Consider the following 24,276-nt stretch of genomic DNA (forward strand, 5'->3'; position numbering starts at 1 on the left):
TTTTTGAAAAAATCCCTGTACTATAGTAAGGGATTTTTTCGAAAAATGGCTAAAATATCAAGTTTTTAAAATTCAATTTTTATGCGATAATATTGCTGTATATGATCATACAACATCTTATAGTGCCATAGAAACCATTTATGTCGAAAAATAAAAGGGTCGAAAATTGGTCATTTTTGGAAAAAATCCCTGTGCTATAGTAAGGGATTTTTTCGAAAAATGGCGAAAATATCAAGTTTTTAAAATTCAATTTTTATGCGATAATATTGCTGTATATGATCATACAACATCTTATAGTGCCATAGAAACCATTTATGTCGAAAAATAAAAGGGTTGAAAATTGGCCATTTTTTGAAAAAATCCCTGTACTATAGTAAGGGATTTTTTCGAAAAATGGCTAAAATATCAAGTTTTTAAAATTCAATTTTTATGCGATAATATTGCTGTATATGATCATACAACATCTTATAGTGCCATAGAAACCATTTATGTCGAAAAATAAAAGGGTCGAAAATTGGCCATTTTTGGAAAAAATCCCTGTGCTATAGTAAGGGATTTTTTCGAAAAATGGCGAAAATATCAAGTTTTTAAAATTCAATTTTTATGCGATAATATTGCTGTATATGATCATACAACATCTTATAGTGCCATAGAAACCATTTAGGTCGAAAAATAAAAGGGTTGAAAATTGGCCATTTTTGGAAAAAATCCCTGTACTATAGTAAGGGATTTTTTCGAAAAATGGCGAAAATATCAAGTTTTTAAAATTCAATTTTTATGCGATAATATTGCTGTATATGATCATACAACATCTTATAGTGCCATAGAAACCATTTATGTCGAAAAATAAAAGGGTCGAAAAGTGGCCATTTTTGGAAAAAATCCCTGTGCTATAGTAAGGGATTTTTTCAAAAAATAGCCAAATTATCAAGTTTTTAAAATTCAATTTTTATGCGATAATATTGCTGTATATGATCATACAACATCTTATAGTGCCATAAAAACCATTTATGTCGAAAAATAAAGGGGTCGAAAATTGGTCATTTTTGGAAAAAATCTCTGTACTATAGTAAGGGATTTTTTTCGAAAAATAGTCAAATTATCAAGTTTTTAAAATTCAATTTTTATGCGATAATATTGCTGTATATGATCATACAACATCTTATAGTGCCATAGAAACCATTTATGTCGAAAAATAAAAGGGTTGAAAATTGGCCATTTTTGGAAAAAATCCCTGTACTATAGTAAGGGATTTTTTTCGAAAAATGGCGAAAATATCAAGTTTTTAAAATTCAATTTTTATGCGATAATATTGCTGTATATGATCATACAATATCTTATAGTGCCATAGAAACCATTTATGTCGAAAAATAAAAGGGTCGAAAATTGGTCATTTTTGGAAAAAATCCCTGTGCTATAGTAAGGGATTTTTTCGAAAAATGGCGAAAATATCAAGTTTTTAAAATTCAATTTTTATGCGATAATATTGCTGTATATGATCATACAACATCTTATAGTGCCATAGAAACCATTCATGTCGAAAAATAAAAGGGTTGAAAATTGGCCATTTTTGGAAAAAATCCCTGTACTATAGTAAGGGATTTTTTCGAAAAATGGCCAAAATATCAAGTTTTTAAAATTCAATTTTTATGCGATAATATTGCTGTATATGATCATACAACATCTTATAGTGCCATAGAAACCATTTATGTCGAAAAATAAAAGGGTCGAAAATTGGCAATTTTTGGAAAAAATCCCTGTACTATAGTAAGGGATTTTTTCGAAAATTAGCCAAATTATCAAGTTTTTAAAATTCAATTTTTATGCGATAATATTGCTGTATATGATCATACAACATCTTATAGTGCCATAGAAACCATTTATGTCGAAAAATAAAGGGGTCGAAAATTGGTCATTTTTGGAAAAAATCCCTGTACTATAGTAAGGGATTTTTTCGAAAAATAGTCAAATTATCATGTTTTTAAAATTCAATTTTTATGCGATAATATTGCTGTATATGATCATACAACATCTTATAGTGCCATAGAAACCATTTATGTCGAAAAATAAAAGGGTTGAAAATTGGCCATTTTTGGAAAAAATCCCTGTACTATAGTAAGGGATTTTTTCGAAAAATGGCGAAAATATCAAGTTTTTAAAATTCAATTTTTATGCGATAATATTGCTGTATATGATCATACAACATCTTATAGTGCCATAAAAACCATTTATGTCGAAAAATAAAAGGGTCGAAAATTGGTCATTTTTGGAAAAAATCCCTGTACTATAGTAAGGGATTTTTTCAAAAAATAGCCAAATTATCATGTTTTTAAAATTCAATTTTTATGCGATAATATTGCTATATATGATCATACAACATCTTATAGTGCCATAGAAACCATTTATGTCAAAAAATAAAAGGGTCGAAAATTTTCCATTTTTGGAAAAAATATCTGTACTATAGTAAGGGATTTTTAAAAAAAATGGCCAAAATATCAAGTTTTTAAAATTCAATTTTTATTCGATAATATTTCTGTATATGATCATACAACATCTTATAGTGCCATAGAAACCATTTATGTAGAAAAATAAAAGGGTCTAAAATATTGAATATTTTTTGAAAAATTGCCAAATTTCGACCATTTTGTATTTTGAAATAAAGACTTGCGCAGAATCACATCAATACATTATTTTAAACAGTCGATATTTAGCAGTTTTTTGAAAAACATCACTGTACTACATATAATAATAGTACAGGGAAATTTTCGAAAAATTACCTAATTTCTACCTTATATGTATCTTGAAATATTGACTGTTCTGTTCTGCATTCTGTACTCTTGCAACCAAGTCAAACCACACAGGTTTTTTCCCCACCTTTTCAATAAAGTTATGTTATTATATTGCTATGTACATATTGTATATTCGTTATATATTCATTATTGAACAGATTTCAGGTACCAGGAGAATTTCAGGAGTGATTCTCTTGGTTCATTTACTTAGCTTGCGTTTCTTAGCTAGTGGAGGCTTCATGTTTGAGCCTGGAGAGACAAAGCCATCTCACTGTCAGAGTGATTCTCTTGGTTCACTTACTTTAGCTTGCGTTTCTTAGCTAGTGGAGGCTTCATGTTTGAGCCTTGGGAGACAAAGCCATCTCCCTGCCTGAGTGATTCTCTTGGTTCATTTACTTAGCTTGCGTTTCTTAGCTAGTGGAGGCTTCATGTTTGAGCCTGGAGAGACAAAGCCATCTCACTGCCTAAATGATTCTCTTGGTTCACTTACTTAGCTTGCGTTTCTTAGCTAGTGGAGGCTTCATGTTTGAGCCTGGAGAGACAAAGCCATCTCACTGCTAGAGTGATTCTCTTGGTTCATTTACTTAGCTTGCGTTTCTTAGCTAGTGGAGGCTTCATGTTTGAGCCTGGAGAGACAAAGCCATCTCACTGCCAGAGTGATTCTTTCAGTTCACTTACTTAGCTTGCGTTTCTTAGCTAGTGGAGGCTTCATGTTTGAGCCTGGAGAGACAAAGCCATCTCACTGCCAGAGTGATTCTTTCAGTTCATTTACTTAGCTTGCGTTTCTTAGCTAGTGGAGGCTTCATGTTTGAGCCTGGGGAGACAAAGCCGTCCCCACTGCCTGAGTGATTGTCTACCTTCTCTTCTTTGATGTTGCTAGGGTCTATAAAGTCAGGGTTGTTCTTATGGTCCATTACTATAGGTTTATCACCTGGTTTATGCTAGAATACAAAATAAAAAACAAATAAACAATATTTATATTTTATTTAAAAATTTAAATAGTGACCGTTTATTTAAATATTCACATTCAATATTCAAATTCTCTAAGAAATTTGAATTCAGAAAACTAGAAGTTTATGAAAACTGACATTTAGGGCTCGGTAAAAGAAGAGCTGACTGTAGAAGGATACAGTAGTCTAACTCTGGGTTTCACACACCAGGGCATCAACACCATCATTTTGTGTAGTGTGTGACCCGGTGTCTGTAAACTAACAAGGAGAAGTATATGTTTTACACTGCGTCCAGCCTGTATTAGGGGATACTTAACTATTTAATTTATTAACTACATACATACATATGGGATCCTCCTCTTCTACGTCGTAGAACTGGAGTCGAAAACCTATTCAGCACCAAATAGCCTACTAAGGTTAAGGGGACTAAGGGTCCCAAATTCTACTGTAATGGTAGTATATTGGACAAACCTGTACAACTTTAGGTGGGAATTTGTCAGCTAGCTTGCTTAGTAACACATCTACTTTCTGACGTTGAAACAACGATGCCGGCTCTTCTTTCTTTGGTTTCTTTTTATCTAAAACAATAATTAAATATTATGTAACTGTGTCAGTCATTTCAATTCACAGTGGTGTATACTGCTTTGTTTAGTATCTTAGTTTTGACGAAACAGAATCACAGGATTAAATAAAAAAAACCATTTTCATTCGGTATCTTGTTTGATAAATGGCGTTGACTCAAAACACAAGAGGTCGCTTCTGATTCAACAAAATAAAGTAAAATGATATATATATATATATAGGTATTGTTTATAGTAAGTGTATTATAGTTATAAAGTAGTAGGTGTGTGTGAATGGTGTCTGAACGGTCTGATACAGTACTGTATTGTATGTATCTCGATAAGCCTAAGACTACTTACTGCATGTGTGAACTCAACCTTAAATTTATATTTGTATAAATAATAATAATCAATAATTTTCATTTATATCAATATCAATTAAATCAATAATAATAAAAGTACCACAAGTCAATATAACATCTTTCCCTATCCCAATAGAATTTTTTCTAAGAGATTGTTACCTTTTTCTTTTTTCTCTTTATCTTTAAATTCCCACCAGTATCCACAGGATGATTGGTATCTAGAGTATGACAATGTCTCCTCAAAAGCTGACTGGATGTTGTAAGTTGCTGTCAACTAGAAAATAAACAAAAACTATTTTCACTAAAGCTCTGTTTTAATACAAAATGATGGTGTTGCTCTGTCCACACTATCAAACTAGTTTTACAAAAAAATAGTGATGTGCCCAAATATAGTAGTAATATGATGTCATCATGTCCATATTATGTGCACATCACATTGTTTTTGTCACATGAAATTTGATTATTAAATTATAAATTCATTTTAATGACATTAAAACTAAAGGTAAAGGACCAGATCAAAATTATTCTTTACTGCAGTAAATATATATTTGACTGCAATAACATATACCATCATTTTATTTTTGTTTTCAATGCAGAAGTTTGAGACATATCATATCACTGCAATAAAAAGTGTGTAATGATTAACACTGCACCCAAAATAAAACAACAAACTTGCTAAAAATAATTTAAAAAAAAATAATATAAATAATAACAAGAAATATTTCTTACAAAAAACACTGCTCGACATTTTAAAATTAATCATTGTTCTTTCTTCAGATATATTTATGATTTATGATTTATTTATTAAAAAGATGTCCTTTAATCCCAAAAATACAAAGATAGTTCTTTAATTATGAATCCTATGCCCATTTAAAAAAGGCATGCAACTAATACCCTCTAGAGACAACGTGACTTCAACAAAATCTAATTAATGCAGTAACTATACAGTAGAATAATGTTCACATGGCCCCTAAATAAAATGGGGTTTTGTTTTTTTGATACACTACATCATGATGAACAGTACATAAAGTGCACAAGATAGAACATGGGGTTAACTTTAGCACTTCATAGCCATTTGGGAAAGAAAAACAATAGAAAAAAGAACGAAAAAAGTTTGGAATTGATTGTATTGGGATTTTGGAATTCAACGCAAGTGTTGCAATTGGCATTGCCTAATAAACATAAACTTTCTTCTTCCAAGAATGAAAAAAACAAAAGTAGTAAAGATAAGATTAGATAAAGATTGGGAATTCCATGTTTAAGTAAATATAAACATTTGTATTACAAATTATAATAACAGTACAGTACTCAAAAGTGAAACAGGTTCTTTAAAAACAAAATGTAACCTTTAATTGTTAATAAAAGATAGATAGATTTACTTATTTTCTGTAACTGTATTTCAAAATATGTAATAAAAATAATGAATTTAAACACTTCATATAATTTTTAAAAATTAAAATCACATAAGATACTGAATGTACTGAATTGTATTATTTTCTCATTGCTTTGACAGTATGAACAAATATCATCTAATAAACATCCATTATTAGTGCTGTATGTTGAGTATGAAATTGAATAGTAATAGCACCCTCAATGTTTGGGAGTGTTGGCCAAGACTACCCTACAGTTATATTGTATAACATACAAATTACTGTATCTCTCTTACTTATTCTAGATTTTTCCATAGAGGAAAAAATAATATTATTTTTCCTCCAAGATTTTTCTAAAACAAAAAAATAAATATTTGGCTACCATTATGTTACATACATGTACAAGTAAGATAGTAGGCTAAAGCTCTGTCTACACTATCAAACTTTATGTGATTTGTCCATATATGGACATGATGATGTCATATCACTACCATGTGGGCATCATTACCATATTTGGGCACATCACACTATTTATGTCAAACTAGTTTGATAGTGTAGACAGAGCTTCAATCAAAACGTCATCTAAACTGTCAGTTTGAGCAAGGTGTTGCAATTGCTGTAGTTATTTCACCATAGCATTCCTATAACTTCCTTAATATGCTTCTATGAAATAAAGTCAGACAGAAATTGAAACAAATAATTATTAAGAATAAGATCATAGTAAGAATCTATTTCTGAATACTTTGATGAGTTTTAAAACATTATTGAGAAACTCGCCCTTGTCCAGATTTTCCGAAAGGTTTTTTTTTAGAATGTTTTAATTTTGATTTCTTGGAGGTTTAAAGGAATAATATAACCACAAGATGACAAGGTTTAATAATACTTTGAATAATTGTTAAATTTTAAATATTTTACAATAATTTTATTATTACATTTTAAAATAATATAATAATATTTATATAAAATACTGTAATTTAAGTAATTTTTCTAAAAACTACAGTAGTGTAATTATTATTCTATATTCAATTCTTTAATTTTTTTTGCTAGGTTTTTTTTAACACATGCACTTGTGATATTTAATTTAGGCCAAGCACGCAAGAAAAAAAAGTAGTTAATACGTACATTTTTCAAAGAAACCAAACTTTTCTTAAGAAATAAAAAAAATCTGTTTATTTGAAATTATTAAGATGTTTATATTGATATGATCAAGACCCTCTGTGGTCTAGTGGGACTTTCCCTAATGGTAGTTACAGGCTGAAATCCGGCCAGACGAGATTTTATCATGCAGTACAAAACTTATTTTATTGTTTGTTTCTATTCTAATAATAGTGATAATATTCTATAATAGTAACTTTTACACAAGATTATTTAAAGATTTTATAACACACCCAAATGTATCCTTGCCTTTTGATTGGTTAACTTATATCATGTGCCATTCATTATACGTTTTATTGCACCGTAAAAGTTCTATTGAATGGTTCTATTATAATGTGCAGTGTATTGTTTTGTTTTGCCCTGCATATGCTTGGTGACCTAGGATGTTTGTTACATTTACTTGAAATAAAGGGTGATTCTATATTATATACAGTAAATATACATTTTAAAAACCACCATTGTATTTTGTGTCCACATTTGTTTGTCATATAAAGTTTGATAAGTGTAGACTGAGCTTTACATATTGGGAAATAATCAAAATGAGGCTGTTCATATTTTATAGTCATCTTGTATAAACACTGAGAATTGAGGAATTACCAAAAAAAACCCCAAATGCCAAATTATCTACATTAGTCATGTTTATATATAATATACTCACCATTCTAGCATTGAGGACTGAACAAAGATCCGGAGCTTGGTAGATAACACCATTTATTATGTAATAGTTTGCTAGTGCTTTCACGTTAGTCGGTGAGTTTCTGTACTGTTTTCGTATCACATAAAGAATTGGGTCATGAACGTGAAGTAGATGATATTCAACACCCGTCATATTACTGAAAAAGAAATAGCAATTTTTTTCTTTTTTTTTTTAAATGAATTTTAAAAAATACCTAACCTAGGCCTACATGAAAAAAGGTCTATTTTGAAACAGCATTTTATTCTGAATTTCTGATATTAAAATTAATGTATGGCATATTCAAGTGCCTTTTCTCCAAAAAAAATCAAAAGGGTGGGCTTATATATACCCGAAGATGGGCCTATAGCTGATCAGTATGGTATTTTTGACTTACACAAGTTGTTCAGGGTTCAAACGCTGCATCTTTACAATTTCATTGTTGCACGTACGATCGTAAAACGGATTGCTGCGTTCGCTGAAATAGTTCATAACGTTTGATGGATCCAGCATGGGTATCCAAGCACTGTCGTGCCATGTCATATGCAGTGAATGATCTATGATAAAAAAAAAAGAAAATAAGTTTTATTACAATGGATAATAATTTTACAGATACTGTATTGTCTCCGCACGCCTGAAAACATAATCTTCTACAAGATTCTTTGTTTAATATTCACTTTGTTTGACCAAAAATGGATCTAAACAAAAAATGAGTCACAAAAACTGTAATTTAAAACAAAAAATATAGTTAAGTTAACCAGAAGGCCATGTCTGCCTGACTGTAACTTTTTTTTGTACAATTTATCTTGTCCTTTTATTTAGTGAAATCATTATTTTTGTTGCCCTCAATCCTACGTAATACACCTGAGTCAAGAATTATGGTCGAGGGATGCTCGTAGGAAATCTTAACTTGTCTCCTTGCTAAAACAGGGTGTTGGCATGTTCTCAATGCTTTCCCACACTTGTTTGGCACAAGTGGTGTAATGCAGGCGCTTCTATCATGTTTAATTCTGTAAGATTTTTTTTAGTTTGAATCAGGTAAATATTTTGTCAAAATTACTTGTTGATTCAATACCGTAGCATTGTATTAAATTATTTAATGTATAGAATAAATTAAATAAATAAAATATTATATACAAAAAAAAATGGTTTTCTCGTCTGTACAGAACACAAAATTTCCCATGAAACGGGTTTCATGGCATAACGGATGTACTGCATGAGAAAGAAGAGACTAAACAGAGCACTAGACTTGGGACAGACCCTAACCCAAACTAGACACAAGTACTTCCTATGTTAGTGTTATAATATTGGAAGTACAGAAGAGGAACAACGATTTTAATTGTTTGGTACTACAGTTCTACGCAAATTAAAGTTTCCTTATAATCATGGAAGTTTCCCAATGTTTTGATTGATCTTGCATCTCTCGCTAACTATTAAAGGTGAAATATTTGTTAAGCTACAAACAACAAAAAATCTGATACTGCTAAAAATGACCATGTACCATTTACTTATTTTTCATGCACCTTTGGAAAAAAAACCTAATAAGTTTAATCGAGGGAAGTGATTATAATAGACCTATAATACTGTAGGTCCATGGTTTTTTTTTTAATTCAAGTGTTTTTTTAGTGTAAAATGACAACATATCAAAAATACATAGGGGTGGAATGCTGTGTTTATTCAAAGCAGAATGTACTACTATATGGTAAACAAATTTCAATATTTATTTATGATAATTAAATATTTTATTCGTACTTGAATTATAATTATTTTCTCATACAGTACTATCTGCTTTTTAAACTTCGATATCATTAATCAAGAGTTCTCATACCAAATTTAATAAATAATTGTCTTTAAAATTGATTAATTTCAATTAAAAAATGTTTCAATATTTGAATTTTGTTTTCAACTTTTTAAAATAACGTACTTCTTGAGTAAGATTGAGTGTTTTGAAAAAAAAAAACTTTTGTTGTTTAATTTCTTGTAAACATGCTTTTAATTCACTTATTATAATTTTATAATCAATATTTTATTTAGCCTTAATAAAATCTATATCTATGTTACTCAACAATTTCAGTTTAGTAAATAATAAAGTGGAATTTCCAGTTGATTGAATAATTTCGACAGACAATTCATAACTGACCAAATAGTTAAGCTTAGTACCAGCCACCCAATTTACTAAACAACATGTTTGCAAGGTACTTTGAGATGACTCATCTACCAAATGCCAAATCATTTCAATCAATGAACTATACAACATGTGGGCGATCAATAATTGTTTAATAGTGAAAAGGCATTCAGGTATTCTGGTGCATTGTTCAAATGGCCAAACAACAAAGATTAATATAACCAATTAGCTCATAAACTGTATAGTTTAAATTCCAATTCCTTTTATTTGTTATATACAGTAGTATTAAATCATTGCTAGAAATATGAGATGGCTTAGATTTCTGTGGGTCTATTTCTGCCGTGAAAATAATGCCTCACTTTTTTTCAAAAAAAGTTCAAATGTCTGATAAATTTAGCATTCTCAAAAAAAAGAGAGTAAAAAATAGGTTTGAATTGAACGTAATATTTCATACAAGTTATCACTGTGCAACTTTTAGTCACATGTGCAAAAAAAAAAAACCAACTATTGACCGCTGCTGACCTTGAGTCATGTTTTTTTTCGTAGACAACCATCTACTGATTTCAACGATTATTATTTAACCTGTTTGACGGAATTAGTTTGCAAGCTTCTTTTTAGAAATTGGAGTGAATAAACGAACTAAACAAACTAAAATCATACGTCATTGCAGTAAAAATATAGTTACTGCAGTAACTGCAGTTAGAATAATGTTGACATAGTATCCCTTTATAAACACACTATCAAAACTGGTTGGGTGGTACTGTTCTTTGGAAGTAGAAACATGATCATAATGTACTTTGTTTCTAAATGAAAGGACAGTCCAAATTTAGTTTTCCTGTCACTATTTGCAATAATGTAACCATATTTTCTATTTAAATTTGAAAATAAAAGAGAAACACTTTACGCCTACTTACTTCTAATAATACTAAGTATCACAACCACTAAGGAAAATACTTCTATAGTTTTAGTGACAATTAAGGAAACTATAATTATTAAACTATCAAAATAAGGAAAAATATTATTGTTAAAATAAACGTAATAGACAAATTTGTTTCAGTTCCAAACAATAAAAAAATAAAACGCAAGTCATTGAAGTTATTAATAACATCGCGATTGGTCTATCCTGGTTGTAGTTTAAATATATTAAGACATTTAAAAATCTATCCAAGTCAATAATAAGGGAAACACTTTAAACTACAATTAAATATGTTTATGATATGGTATGGAGTTAACATTGCAAAAGAGAAACATGGACACATCTTCAATTCAAGCCCTTCATTTATTCAGACTTACTAGTACCGAAACCTTTACTTTATTAAACTGTCTCCCCCTAAAATATTGGAACAATAATACTAATTAGTCACTCCAAAGTGTAAATAGTCAATCCAAAGTGTAAATAGTCAAAAAGTGTAAATAGTCAAAAAGTGTAAATATAGTGTTTTTATGAGTGAAAAGTAAGCTAGGGAATGATGAATTTCTATACAATTTGTGTTTTTTATACCAATTTCTTTGAGAAAGCCTTCACAATTATTTCACCCCACCAAAGAAAACATTTTGTGACCTAAAGTTTATAAAAAATTTAAATATACAAAATATTATTTATTATATAAAAAAGAGTGTATAAACAAAGCTTGATGAGTAATAACTTTTAAAATAACGTTAAAAAGTACCTGGTAATTTTAGATCTTTTTAAGTATTACTAGGTAAATGTCAAGTTTAAATAAATAAAAGACCTGCTTTGCTTATTTCATTGCTAATAAAGCAATTAAATTATTAACATGGTTGCTATGACTGGTAAACCAGAATGGCTTTGTTTGTTTTCAAAACTAAATGTTTTTCCTCGTCCACCCACTTCCTTTCACATAGCCCTTCTGTCATTTCAATATCTTAATTTACACAATACAATGCGGTTTGCCGTACAATACCTTAGTTTCAAACAGGATACTGTATTCAAGCTTCAAGTTTATTTCTACAACAGGATATACACTTTGAATTTGAATTTCATTTTAAAAATCAATAACATAACATGGTAGTACCATCATCGACTTTAAAGAAATTTTCCCTATAATGTTTGCAATAATGCATATTACAGGTACTTAAAAAAAGACATTAAACCAGGTCATTCCTTGTCTTAAATGTAAATGTTATGGTCTATTTATATGATAAAATGCAGGCCTTGTCTTTTGAAAATGATAGGTGTGCTACAAATTGTTTGTATTTTGGTAAGTAGAAGTTTACCAAATTTAAGCGTACGTGTTGTAAATCGCACAAGTGCATTTTAGGAGTGTGTTAGGAGTAGGTTAGACTACTGTAGCTATGAGCCTACTGTCTGGTATGAGGGTGTAGCCTGGGCCTACTGTAGACTGGTGTTGTCTTCTTAATGAATTTAATTATCTGCCTTTTTTTTGGGGCATAATCTGTTTATACAAATCGGGGAATACTCAGTATTTTCGCTAACAAGTTATGGTTCTTCCATTGTTTTCCCATCACGATATCACAGCAAGTGCATCGCAGCCAGAAACAGAACGATATCAATCAATGGGCTTCTTTTTTATCACTTCTGGGTGGGCTTCTATTCGAGATGGGCTTCTTTTTATGGCAAATTAAAAGATAAGAGGGGATCTTCGAAATGAATGATGTAAATTGTGTGAATTCTACCATCTAGGCTAGCCTATTTATGTAGGGGCCTATAGGCCTACATAATAAAAAAAAACAATATTTTAATATTTTTTTTTAGACAAACCATAATATCAATAATTAATAATTTAATAAACAAGCAAGCAACAATATTGACAGAAGCTAGTATTTAATAATCTAGAAAACTAAGCTTAGTAGTAATGCAAAAAAATAAATAGATTGTCGAGGGCTAGGCCATAATTCGCCGCATCACTACACGCTTGACAGAGTAGGCATCGCCTGCCAGGAGGTAGGGAGAGAGGTGGAATCATGACGAGCTCTTGCCCACTCTCTAGATAGTAGAGGCCTAGCTAAAAGACCTGACCATTATTTTATTAATTGTATCTAAAAATAATCATTAAGTCATTTACAATCAATAATCACATATCTACATAATCTATTTATAAATATGATTCAAATCACCTTCATTAAGGTCATTCCCCTGATTTTGATTTCGGTTATTACCACTCATCCTTTTTATTTTTGTACAAAATTCCCCTCCTCATACCGACCGCCCTCTATATCCTCAGAAAAGGAGCGAGCTTTATATTTGGGATTTCCCCAATGTCGTAATGCTTTTTAAAATCAGAGTTTCGTCATCGTGCAATTACAATTCACAGAATTTCAAGTACAGTAACGGAGAGTAAATAAGAGATACTCACAAATTTTACATGAAAAAAACAATGTGAAGACATAGGTTTACACAAAATGTCCATAACATAATATTTCTGAGTCTTCTTATGGGAAATCCCGATTTAACCCGAAACGTAGCTAACTTCTCAAGATATTGAGTTTAATGTTAAAATGATCCCATGGGTAACTTCATATTTAAATATGTGTTTCTTGGAATGTTTTTTTTTCGGAGAAATGTGTGTGAACAAAGTTTAAACATTACATACTTAGTATCAGTATCAGTAATTGGATCACTCTGTCAAACCAAATCAATTTTTTTCAAACATGGATTTGGGGATCTTGGAAACCAGGTCTTCAACGATTGGGAGATGTATCCCTGCAGAGTGGTCAAAGCTCAAAACGTCTGTAGAACTTAGGCCTATGTTACTGTACATACTTTGATGGTGGACCCAGGATTGGAGGGGCAAGGGGGAGGGAGCGGTGGATTGCAAAAATTGAAACATGCATTGGTTAAATTTAAGAAGTATTATTCAATAAAGCATTCTATTTTAAACAATAAATGGTCAAGGACTATTTGAGTTTCGGTTCGGAGTTCTTACGTCATGTTTGTATAACAGAGGCCTACATAAATGACAGATATTTGAACTTTTGTGACCTGGCCTATTAATACAATTGTGTCTCTTCAAATGTATAATTCTCACAGGTTAAATGATAATAAACAGCGGTGTTCGTCTGTAAGGGTAAATACTAAATAGGCCTAGTAACTGTGACAAGTTACACTATAATTATAAAGCAGTAACTGTGCTTGAAAACAGCGATGTTGGCATGTAAGGGCCGGCTAGAGACACATAATTGATAGACGACACTAATCTGTCTACTGTGATTGCAATATAAAGCACTGTAAATGTGCTCAAAATGCTTCAAACATTGCACTTATGAACATTTAAATGACACACAATAACAATTTTAATATTAAAATGACACGTGACAACTAATAAAAAGCCACTAGCTCTGCAACCTCATTAATCTCATCATCATTTGCCGTAAATACTATTTCTTGACCTGAATTTAGGTAGGATTTATTTATTTATTTTTTTTAATTTAAGGGTTTATTTTGTCCCTTTTAAGATGACCAGGCCACGGGCTTGTTGCGATGCATGACATTTCCGATAATTATAATGATGATGTTGTTGATGATGATTATTATGACTATTCATGTTGATTTTGCTTTGTTTCCTTTCATTATTTTGCTCAATTGTTTTAAAGTTTTATTTTGGTTGCACCACTAACGACAGTGTGTGTCACTGATAAAAAAAAAAAGTGATGACCAATAAATAAATTAACAAATAAAACAATAGTGGTCCGTTAAAGGATTGATAACAATAGAGGTCCGATAAAGGATTGATAACAATAGTGGTCCGATAAAGGATTGATAACAATAGTGGTCCGATAAAGGATTGATAACAATAATGGTCCGATAAAGGATTGATAACAATAGTGGTCCGATAAAGGATTGATAACAATAGAGGTCCGATAAAGGATTGATAACAATAGTGGTCCGATAAAGGATTGATAACAATAGTGGTCCGATAAAGGATTGATAACAATAGTGGTCCGATAAAGGATTGATAACAATAGAGGTCCGATAAAGGATTGATAACAATAGTGGTTCGTTAAAGGATTGATAACAATAGAGGTCCGATAAAGGATTGATAACAATTGTGGTCCGATAAAGGATTGATAACAATAGTGGTCCGATAAAGGATTGATAACAATAGTGGTCCGATAAAGGATTGATAACAATAGTGGTCCGATAAAGGATTGGTGACCAAAGTTAACTTAAGACAACACAATACATGACCGGAACTATTGGACCAGTACAAATGAGTCGGAACAATTCTGTTTCAAAATGACACAAATTTTATGAATAAAACCGCAACTTCTAAAAAACAAAATTCCTGATATTAGACGATTATCGATAAATAAAACCACTGGACTACAGAAGGACGGGTTTCCGTATACGCTAAATAAAAACTATTATTATAATAATAATGATAATCGTGATTCGCCTCCCACATGATCAGGAAAATAAAACACGTACACGGAAGTCAGACAATAACATACCAATTACAGCATTATCATTTAATTTCTGTTTTCTTGTATTTTTTATCACGATTTTGTTTATTATTATAAAATTATTTTAATTAAATGCATTATTAATTAAAAAATAATTATTAAAGTATTTTTATTTTTAAAAGCTATAAGAGTATGATAAACGGTTCATCTGTTTATGACATCATAGTCGTCTGCCGTTGAGCGATATAATTTACACATAATCATAAGATATTCAATCAACGTTTTATTGTTTAATCAACTTTGATTTGCTGGTGATGAAGAGATCAGTCGACAGACCGACCGATAATTAGTCATAGGCCTAATCAATCAAACAATCAAAACAAAGAAAAAACCGACTAATATTAAATTATCAAATCTGAAAATGTATGTGCCTCGTTTTTATATCTTGAAATATTCACAATGGGTCACATGACCGAGGCAACTAACAGCTGCCTTCCCTTGCCATGGAATCATAACCCCGATGGAAAGAAGTACATATACGAAACAGCTTGTTCAAATATCTAGTAGATGTCGTGAAAGGCACTCTGAAAGCTACGGGGTGCTCTCGAAGGAACATGGCTCTATTTGAGTGCACCACCACTACTACATCCTCCCTTTCCCCTCCAAGCGGGCCACGCCATCGAAAAAGGGGAGGGGCCGGGATGTATAATCCCCTTAAAAAATAGGTAGACATGGCTTCCACATCACCGAGCATGTGAGGTTCTAGCGGCACAATCCCGATATAAAAAGAATACCGCAACCCCAACAAACAAACAAACATGATTTTGCAGCAAATCACACAGTAAACTGATCCAGAATGTTAAATAGAGGCATGGGGTCTAAACATTGTGAAAGTGAATTGTTAACCTATATATGATCTATTTTTGTATTATAAGGCCTATGTGGATCTTGGGCCTCCCTCCGCCAATGACGCCAATCCTCTGCCTCAATTTGTATATACGTTGTAATTACAACATCCCTTTCACCCATTGCTCAATGTTTAGCACGCGGGATATTAAATATGTGATTGCAATGATTGACTGGTATTTAATTGCTAAATGCAATAAGAAATCAATTCATTTATTTTATTATCCGTATTTTCTTCCACAAATGCAAGAAGTCGTAAAGAGAATATTTATTCATCATGTTTCAAGCGGTATCCAATCATTTAAGACAATCGATTTTTGTTCATTAGACTGCATTCACGGAAAAGTCGAACCTCGTAATTCCGTGAAAATATAGATTTAGTGAATATCGATGAGATTTAATGGTTGTTTACAATGTATACTTACTATTACGACTTGTTTACAATACACTATTAATTGCACATTTAATCATAAATCGTTACGCATTCGTCGTGCGACATCAGTCAACGAACGAGACCTATGTCCTAATGAATGTACTACTGCACATGTACGACACGCATGTCCTAATGAATGTACTACTGCACATGTACGAGACCTATGTCCTAATGAATGTACTACTGCACATGTACGACACGCATGTCCTAATGAATGTACTACTGCACATGTACGACACCTATGTCCTAATGAATGTACTACTGCACATGTACGACACCTATGTCCTAATGAATGTACTACTGCACATGTACTCTTATAGTTTTCATCTATTTCTTCTTTTTGTTAATTTACCGTCATTGACTTAATTGCTTTTAAATTGTAATTAACATAAATTATTATGTAATTGTTTTTTTTTCGGGGCCTATTGAGGACTGCCCGTAAAACAAACGTAGGGGGGGGGGGGGTTGGGGGGTGGGGTGATGGAACCGGCCCACCTAATTTGTGATAAATAAAATGCAAGATCATAGTTATGCTCAATTCATTTTACAATTGTTTCCTATTTCCAAATCATGGATCCGCTATTGAGTGTTGAGTACATATCATATGTACACATCACTACACACGAGATAAAATAATAATAATTATAATTTATATATAATCAGCATTAGTAAATTATAGAATGTCATATACTCTCACATTTAAATCAATGCAATGGGCCTACATCCTATCAGTGTAATAACAATAGAATAGCGACAATCCTGATTGCTGCAGTAATGGACATATTATAGGCCAAGCCAGAAAAAAAAATGTTTGGTATGACGTCAAAACAATACAATAAAACATCGTTTCTATTTATAACGGCGTAATAATAATCAATTGAATCATACAATAATTAATGTTGTATTTTTAGGACGTAAAAGGTAAAATCCCTGAATTTCTAAGAAATCATGAAATGCTTTTAGGAATTGAGGAATTCACTGATTTCCAAGCCTACTTGTACCTCAGAGACTTGAACGCCAGTGAACGTATCAGTACTAACGAGTCGCATGTCTCTAGGAGTTCTAAGAAGAGTATTTCGGCAAAATAGGGAAATTCTTCTCATGTTTTATTCAGTACATTCTAAAAACATACAACATTCAATTTCAAAGAAGAATGTGGACTGGATGGGAAGGCCCCGAGCGTTTTACTTCTTAAGAGACTCTTTAAAATAAAATAAAAATTGGTTCCCATAGAACGCAACGCAAGGACGTAAACGCAACGCAAGTCTAAGCTTGGTTCCCACTAGGACGCAAGCGTGTTGACCAATGACAAGCGACAGTTCGAATAATCCATCGCTTGTGATTGGTCAACTCACTTGCGTTGTGTTACGTCCTTCTGTTGCGTCTCTAGTGGGAACCAAGCTTTATGACCAATCACAGGCGATGGATGATCCCAACTCGTTTGCGTTGCGTCAACGCCATCTTCCTTGCGCTGCGTCTCTATTGGGAACCAATATGTATGCTGGTTAGCTATACTGTTTTTATACGTTATCTTTAATGTATTTGAGTGTTTTATAATCGTATGTATTTTTCTCCGGGAAAATAAATTTCATGTGAAGCGACAATTAATTGAATATTTAAATTTTACTTGTTTTACCATAGACCTGTTAATTTACATCCAAAATAATAGTAATATTAATAATGATGATAAGTAATTATTATATAAAGTATAATGATAGGTTATGGTATCATTTGTGATTTATTTTTAACCACAATACAATATTATCAACAACGTTTGTTATATAGGTTATAATAAGGAAGGTGCAAATCTTGGAAGAGAACTAGAAACCACATCACAAGAAATCTACGAGTTTTGTGGTGTCTTAGTTGAAAACAGAAATAGGATGCATGATATGGCTTGACACCGCCGATGGTTAACTCAGCAGAAGGGTGCACCACCTCCCCTATCCTTTCAACCTCCTACGCCATATTTCTGATTGTTTTGTGATAATTATTCAATCGCGTGTTACTAACTAAAAACAATTCAAATACATAAAAGGAATGCTCTCATATGATAATATTATTGATTTTGTTTACACGTATTAATAAAAGTATGCGTCTAATGTAAAATTATTTGACTCGCTTTTGTTGTTTTGTTGTTGTTAAACGTGACTTACTAATAAACAACAACAAAATGATAATGGCTGCACGTCCGACGTGAAAGAATGCAAACAAAATATATAGACAAACAATATAACTTCCGCAGATGCATATTTATACTGTACTGTAACACATATTATCATCTTATATTTACCGAAGTATGGATAACTATAGACGATTGTCTATAGAATAACCAAACACGAAAATAAACAAATAAATGGAATGATTTCATACAACTAAAATGTTGACTTTGTGAAATGTTTTCACAGGTCCGCCGAACGCACAGTCCTGACTTATGCTGTCAGCAGTAAAAACAACGTTATTACAGCATTCACAAACTTAACTTAATTTCCTGACATAATTTACTATTACAGTCTATCAATAGAAATAGATAAATGGAATGATCTCATATAACCGCAATATTGACTTTATGAAATGTATTCATACTGAGCCCCATGAACAGATAATGTATCAATAAACAACCATAAACACTACCATATTTAAAAAAACCCAATTAGAATGATGGCATTGACTTACCCACCTCCCCCATCATACAGGATAGGATAATTGTGTTGTGGGGTGGTAATGGACAGATAATGTTGTCAAAACAATGTTTATTTGCCATTCCTAATTAATCTATAATACTCCCGTGACATCCATCTGAAAAACCAATCTAGTAAAAGAACAATTTGAATGATGGCATTGACTTTGCCTTCACCCCCTTCCCTATCATACAGGATAGGATAATTGTGGGGTGGGGTGATAGGGGTGTGGGGTTCAGAGCAAAATATACTAACAGTGGACCTATATAAGTCCATGATATTAATGCCAATTTACACAGACGAGCTGAAAATGTAGAACTTGCTTCATTTTACACATTTCAAGCCCTACCCCCGTAAGCTCCCTACATGACGCCCCATTCCCCATCGCCTATTTCTAAATCCTGATCCGCCACTAGGCACGAGCAGACCTGAAGAATGTTAATTAAAAACAATGTTATTGTAGGCTGTAGCTTTCCAGGTAGGGTGGGTTAATCAATCGCCAATACAATTGATATACTGTATGGTTCATTGAGTAACAATATCATAATTCTAGATCCCCAGTCCTTTATAACGCTGCCTATTACAATGTCTAGTTCAATCAGCCGTTCATTACTTAACCGGATCCTATGCATATACTGACATACTACAACCGATACCAGGTTTTGTAACGTATTACGTAAGTCTACAGCGCGCGAAACATGGATTTCCCCACAACGAGGAAATTATAAATAGCCGATGAGAGGGTATCCCTTCTTCACTTACGATATTTAACTCGAACACAACGGTTGGCATTAAATATATCTGATTGGGACTCAACTCAACAACCAATGATGCTGCTTCGTTCTACATCTATAGCTCTGTCTCTGTTCATGCTCGTGTATTACTTTCGGTCGTCGGAGGCAGCGGGTAAGTTGTATTTATTACATTTGCCTTTTGTTTTAGTGTACGCTAGGTCTTTAGTAGACGTATACAAATTGTTTTTCAACGCGAAATCGAGAACCATAAACCGTGGCTTAATTTTGTTTTTTATTCATGATAAATAAAAAAAAAATCTTTATCTTGATTTCATGGGTTGTTGTTACTATTGTTTAATGATAAAAGAAACTAGTTGAGCCATGGATGTCCTCCGTGGTTGAGCCTCCGGACCCATAACTCGTAATAAAATATCATCATCCATATTCACGGCCGCCACTGTTGAATTGAGAGATGATCATAAAAGGTTTAGTTTCTTTAGGGATTAAGTTGATTATTTTGGGGTTATGTAGTGTAAATAGTTTGTTAAATAGTTGGATGTAAAATGGTCTTGTACATGGATTGGATAAAAAAAAATAAACAATGATATGTTAGTATAAAATTAATAATTAGGCCTAACATTATAAAAAGTGTATAGGCCTAGAAATAAAGAAGAAAAAGCAAAGAGATTATGGAGCGGCTATTCCGGAATAAAGTTAGTATCGTCAGCGAGTAGGTCTACTTGTTTGCTAAGTTACATTTTAAGACTCAGTGGAAATAAGCAAATTAATAAATAATTTTTAGGCTAAGAGATGTTTAATGTTAAGAAAATGTTTTAATTTTTAAAAGTTTAAGATTATGATCAGGGATTGTTGTGTTATAAAAGAACACATAAACAATAGCTAATTATACAAATCAATTCTAGACCTACAAATTAAATTGCAACGCAAAAATAATTAATAATAAATAAAAATATAATCTCACTAGGCCTACTTATGTTTAAACAGGCCTAAATATATTTGTTAATCTTGCATCTCATGTTTGTCTGCTTTTAATGAATTTTTAAATCATTTTCAACACCTTTATTAAGTGTTTGCTTGTAATCTTGTTCTGTACTTTTTTTTATATTGTTATTGAAATTGATTTTGGCAAAATACATGAATGAATAATTAATAATTAAATGCATGTCGTTTAGCAATGTTTTTATTTAAAAAAACATCAGTAAAAATTGACCTTTTAAGAACAATGATATATATAACAATAGGCTGACGTTTACAATGGTAAGGTAAATTGTGTACAGAAATCCGTACAGGCCCTGTGGGCAAAAACTACTGAGACTTATTGAGTTAGAGGCCTATGTTGTCATGACAATTATTATAGAGCCAATGTATTGTGTGAATGTCACGGCTTTTAACTGTTCGAACCATGCGGATTGATATTATTATCGTTGAACGTACGTAGGCCTCCGTCGAAAGGACACAATTCTAGGTGTTAAGTTCAAATAATAAAATATAATATTTACTTTGTCAGTACTGCACATAAAAAACAACACATTATGATTAATATTATGTGTAAACTACATGACTATTATGTGCAAACAACACAACTTTAGTTTACATAGCGGTAAACCAATCCCATCCGCCTGTTGTCGGCGCTAAAATAAATTATCTGCTGCGAATTTAGCGGGATCATGGGGCGGGGGGGGGGGGGGTCTTCAAATGTTTAAGCCTATGTTTAACATACTTTGGTGAAGTCAGACAACAAACGTGGATATTGTCTTTAATTTAATTTAATCGATACAATTCGGCGCTTCGCAATACCGGACGCTATTTTGATTTTTTCCGGGGTAGAAAAATGTCTAGACAGGATTTTGAAAAAATTAAGCCAGGTTTTTTTTTTACATTTGTAGGCCTAAACATTTTCTAGACGAGTATAGGTCTACGGACTGTATACTTGATCATGTATAAACATAACACTATATCTTCAAATAAAGACTCATAACCCGTACATCATTTTCGATCTACTAATAATTAAGTATCTGATGCATCTACAAAAATAAGTTTTAAAATGACGTAAATGCAGTTATGACGTAATGCGGTTATTGTTTGTGCACTTTCGCCCGCACTATATTTTGGTGATAATTAAATTATTAACGAGAATTGTAATAATATAATCCGGGAAGAGTGAAATTCACTCTTTCCAGATTAATTAGAAATATTGGTAAATTTAAGCGAATAATTCTATGTATAATCTTATATTATAACTATTTTTATTATTTATGAATGTAATTATAGTACTCCCACACTAAATGTTTTAAAATATTTATGTGACATCGAGTTTGAAAAGATGGGCCTACGTAATTGGTAGGCTAACACCATAGTAAATATGACAGTTAAAATATGATAACTGGTTACACGACGTTTATATTTTTAGGTCGAAAGAACAAGGGCCGATTAGTAGTAGTAAAACTTCATTTTAAACAATGACAATAGGGATAAATAATACGATTTTTACTTTGCTTTTTTGTAAAAACTGTATTTTGAATTTGAATTGCCATTTCCAATTCTGAAAACAATAAAACAAAATTGCTTAAATATGTCCCCTCCCTCGTCTATTTAGGAAGGCACTTATAGGCCTACGTAGCCTAATCGCACAGTCAGTTAAAATAATAGGCCAGTGGAACAACAGTATACCCTGTAAAGGCCTATAATTACTAAACTAAATCCTGTATATAGACCACCGGTAAAAGGAATTATTTATTATTTCGCGCGTTATTTTCAATTCAAAGTTCGGATGACGTCATATCCTTGGTTGTTCTTTGCGTTGAATCTTCGATGACGTCAAACTTCCTGCTTATTGGCGTGTAGTATAGAGCTGTATAGCTGTTTGGAATTTCCATCGTCCAGTTGATGACATAAGATAATTAATTAACACACTGGGAATGTCCAAGATAATAATTATACAATAAATACAAAATGATGTCAATAGGTGTACGTCGTCATAAAGACGGCTAACATATTTAAATGCACCTTAGGCCTAATAGTAACCTTGTTACAAATCTTTTACTTTCGATACAAATACGGTTTTTCCAGGATTAATGATTAATTTCAAAATTTCCAACTTGTGTAAAAATAATTAGTACATCTCAATAAAAAGGCCAATTTATTGAATAAAGTATTCACTTTTTACAAACGGAGAGGAGATACAAGAACGAACTTTTAAACAATGTTTCAATTGTTAGTTAGGATATTATTTGTGGTGAAGTTAATATTATCAGTACAATCAGAAAAAAGTAAGTTATGAATACAGTAGTAATTTATTACGCGAATAATTTTCTAATCGGGCTTACGGGTTCGATGAGTGGGTGCTTAACCTGATTTTAACTTTTAACAAAATGTAGGGGCATTAACGCCTCCTGTGATTAGAATAATAATTTTGTTTTCTCTAACTTTTATTTTACTTCTGGACTCAAATTATAAGTGAAATATACTGTAAATAGTTTTGCTTTTTATTGTTTTTTTTATATATATCAAATATTTTTTATTGTAATGTAGTTTCAATTTTTGTTCTGTAATTTTTAATGCAAGCAATGGAATTTCCAGTAATGGATGAGAATAAAATTTGAATCTTTGAATCTTTAAAGAATGTGTTTCAAAAGTGTAGCTTCCAAATAAAATTATTATTATTATTATTACGGGCAGGGTAAGCTTAAGCTTATTTCATTCTTTTCTTCTTATAATTTCGGATATAAATAGAATAGTTTATAAACAATTTGTATTTTCGGACCGGGAATGTTGTAGACCTACTGTACGTGTCCGGCTCGTTACGACCAGTATTCAACGTTAAGCCTACTTTATCAATGCGACGTCTAAACGTAAACTTTTCTCGACAAACTTACGTGTTTTCCACTGTATGGAGAAGGGTATGCTTACTGGATGCTCTCCATCTAAGGATTACGTGGTTATGTAGTTGTGTGAGCCTTAGATGGACAAACACGATTTTATTTCGTTAACACCGCTAAATTAAAAAAGTGAAACAAGACCTACGTTAACGTACGCGGATTAGAACAGCATACGATCACAATTTGGGATTTTTATTCTGTTATCAGAGAACAATAATTATACCGAAGCTTACAGGCTTACAGCAATCCTCGCA

The 24,276-nt window shown here is 31.8% G+C and overlaps 1 protein-coding gene across 1 annotated transcript; it reads right to left on the bottom strand.

Annotated features, from left to right (window-relative positions):
- Positions 1-3,552: 3,552 nt before the first annotated feature.
- Positions 3,553-13,172, bottom strand: LOC144851820 (mediator of RNA polymerase II transcription subunit 6-like). The gene is made up of 6 exons (XM_078709450.1): positions 13,084-13,172; positions 8,257-8,416; positions 7,845-8,019; positions 4,821-4,935; positions 4,211-4,317; positions 3,553-3,730 (listed from the first exon to the last, which is right to left on the bottom strand). Exons 1-6 carry the CDS (start codon positions 13,130-13,132, stop codon positions 3,554-3,556), a joined length of 783 nt encoding a protein of 260 aa, XP_078565576.1. The 5' UTR covers positions 13,133-13,172; the 3' UTR covers position 3,553.
- Between the last annotated feature and the right edge of the window lie 11,104 nt (positions 13,173-24,276).

Source organism: Antedon bifida, chromosome 9, assembly GCF_963402885.1.
Source record: "Antedon bifida chromosome 9, ecAntBifi1.1, whole genome shotgun sequence".
Lineage (NCBI taxonomy): Eukaryota > Metazoa > Echinodermata > Crinoidea > Comatulida > Antedonidae > Antedon > Antedon bifida.